This window comes from Manacus vitellinus, unplaced genomic scaffold (assembly GCF_001715985.3).
Source record: "Manacus vitellinus isolate BGI_N305 unplaced genomic scaffold, ASM171598v3 scaffold_1656_pilon, whole genome shotgun sequence".
In the NCBI taxonomy this organism is placed as follows: domain Eukaryota; kingdom Metazoa; phylum Chordata; class Aves; order Passeriformes; family Pipridae; genus Manacus; species Manacus vitellinus.
This window is the reverse complement of record NW_021939160.1, coordinates 1-2,115: the sequence shown is the minus strand read 5'-3', so window position 1 is coordinate 2,115 and position 2,115 is coordinate 1. Positions and strand designations below refer to the sequence as shown.

The following is a 2,115-nucleotide window of genomic DNA, read 5'->3' as shown; positions in this document are numbered from 1 at the left end:
ATGTTAGAAACCAACTTAAATCTGTGACCAGGGAGAGCTGGGACACAGAGGGTTTGAGATCCTGTGGAGGGAGGTTAACCCTGGCTGTGGTTTGTGTGCTCATAGCTGACCTGGTCAGCTTAGGCAGGTAAGAAACAGCCACCTCCCCAGTCCACCCCACTGACCCACTTCTGTTCTTTGGGTTCCCCTCCTGCTTCCTCGTGGGGTCAAACAGTGGAGTTTGAGCTGCGAAGGGAAATAAAGAGACTCCAGGAATACAGAGCAGCAGGAATCACCAATTTCTGCAGTAAGTACCTGATGCATTATTCAGCCCATTCCCATCCATCACGGAGGGGGAGGATGATTTTACAACATTCAGGATGTGTTGAATAAAAAGACACTTTTTTATGAAAGGCATTTGCCTGGCTCTGTGACTGAACAAGGCTTCAGGAATGATGCACAGCCCAGCTGGGCTGTTTTAAAGCTGGTTTGAGCCATCAGCTGGGAGATCCCACTGTCAGGCACAGCTCTGCTCTAGTCACCACTCTGCAAAAGATGCAGAGAAAAATATCTGTGCCATGGCACAGTGGTCTCAGGGCTCTTTCTCTGGACACTTTCACTGCCTGTCAGCACATGTGATATCTGGAGAGAAGCCTAAGACCTCCACTTAAATGAAATGGCCTGGAATTGGACCATGGAAGCCTTTTTTTGTTTGTTTTTGGCCTGAAATTAATGAGGGAAGGGGTGCAGGTTGGAATCTAATCCCTTCTGGTGCCAAGCAGTTGTCATGAGGGAGAACAGCAGAGCCTGGGCCAGAGCTACAGGGCTTCCCACTTCTTCCCTAAAGCAGGAAGCAGCAGTGTGAGCCCTGTGCCCGAGGCAGGTGCTGAGGAGGGGGGGGTGTTTGCCACAGGTGCCAGGACCTACGACCACCTGAAGAAGAGCCGGGACGAGGAGCGGCTGAAGCGCACGATGCTCTCGGAGGTGCTGCAGTACATCCAGGACAGCAGCGCCTGCCAGCAGTGGCTCAGCCGCCAGGCAGACATGTGAGCACTGCCACGGGGTCCCCAAGAACCTGCCCCATCCCTGGGAGTGTCCCAAGCCAGGCTGGACAGGGCTTGGAGCAACCTGGTCTGGTGGAAGGTGTCCCTGCCCGGGGCAGGGGGTGGGACGGGATGAGCTTCAAGGCCNGTGGAAGGTGTCCCTGCCCGGGGCAGGGGGTGGGACGGGATGAGCTTCAAGGCCCCTTCCAACCCAAACTATCCTGGGGTTCTATGTTTTAGTTAACATCAAACACATTTTCCTGTGTGATAATAACAAATTAATTCCCAATTTACTGCAGCAGGAACAAGCTGCAAAATTCAGGAGTGGGTCATTAGTTGAGTGCAGGCGAGGAAGGGACTAAGGGCTCAAAACCCTCAGTTTTCTCTGGTTTATATTTCAGGAACTGAACTGCTGTTCATAAAGTCATGGAGGGAGATGAGGTCTTTATGGATATTAATGAGGGCACAGATGACACTTGGAATATTTCAAATGATTTTAGATGTAGCAGCATTATTAATGTGTCGTCACCCTGCATGAGCACTTTGATTTAAGGAGCAAGCTGCAACGTTAAAGGAAGTGCATCCTGTGTGCAGGAGATGGTTTGGAATTTCCCCAGTCAGTCTCCACTGAATTTGTTATTGTGTCCTCCTCCACATTTATTTTTTGGTGTTTTTTTTTAACAAGTTTCAGACATGGTCTTCAGTGTAGGAGCACTAAATATTTAGAAGTCCTGTTGATTTCAGATCAGGACTTGGGCTATGCAAGTTGAATGGTATCATTATTAGAAGTTGGGGAAGAAGTACTTTCAAGGCCAATATATGCAGCCATTCTTAAAAAAAACATGAAGGCAATTTGAAATTTTCCTTTCTTTCCAGTGATTCCGGCCTGACTCCCACGGTACCAGTTCCTTCAACTACAGGTAGGTGTTAGATGATGTCTGATAAAAACCCATAATATCTTTCTGACAGCCTTTTTCTGACTCTCAAGTGCTAAAGTGTCAGTCTCAAGCCTCATGGTTAAGCACTGCTCAAGTCAACGTTACATCAATCTGCAGCTCATTCCACTTGCATATCCTGTAGGACTTTTCTCTGA

At 48.6% G+C, this 2,115-nt stretch overlaps 1 protein-coding gene across 1 annotated transcript; it reads left to right on the top strand.

Moving 5' to 3' along the window:
• Positions 1–127: 127 nt before the first annotated feature.
• On the top strand, positions 128–2,025 carry LOC115307283 (transcriptional adapter 2-alpha-like; the record flags this gene model as incomplete). Its single annotated transcript, XM_029958650.1, has 3 exons — positions 128–286; positions 893–1,025; positions 1,899–2,025. Coding segments are annotated over 3 exons (347 nt in total), but the record flags the coding sequence as incomplete, so codon positions are not given.
• Positions 2,026–2,115: the final 90 nt, after the last annotated feature.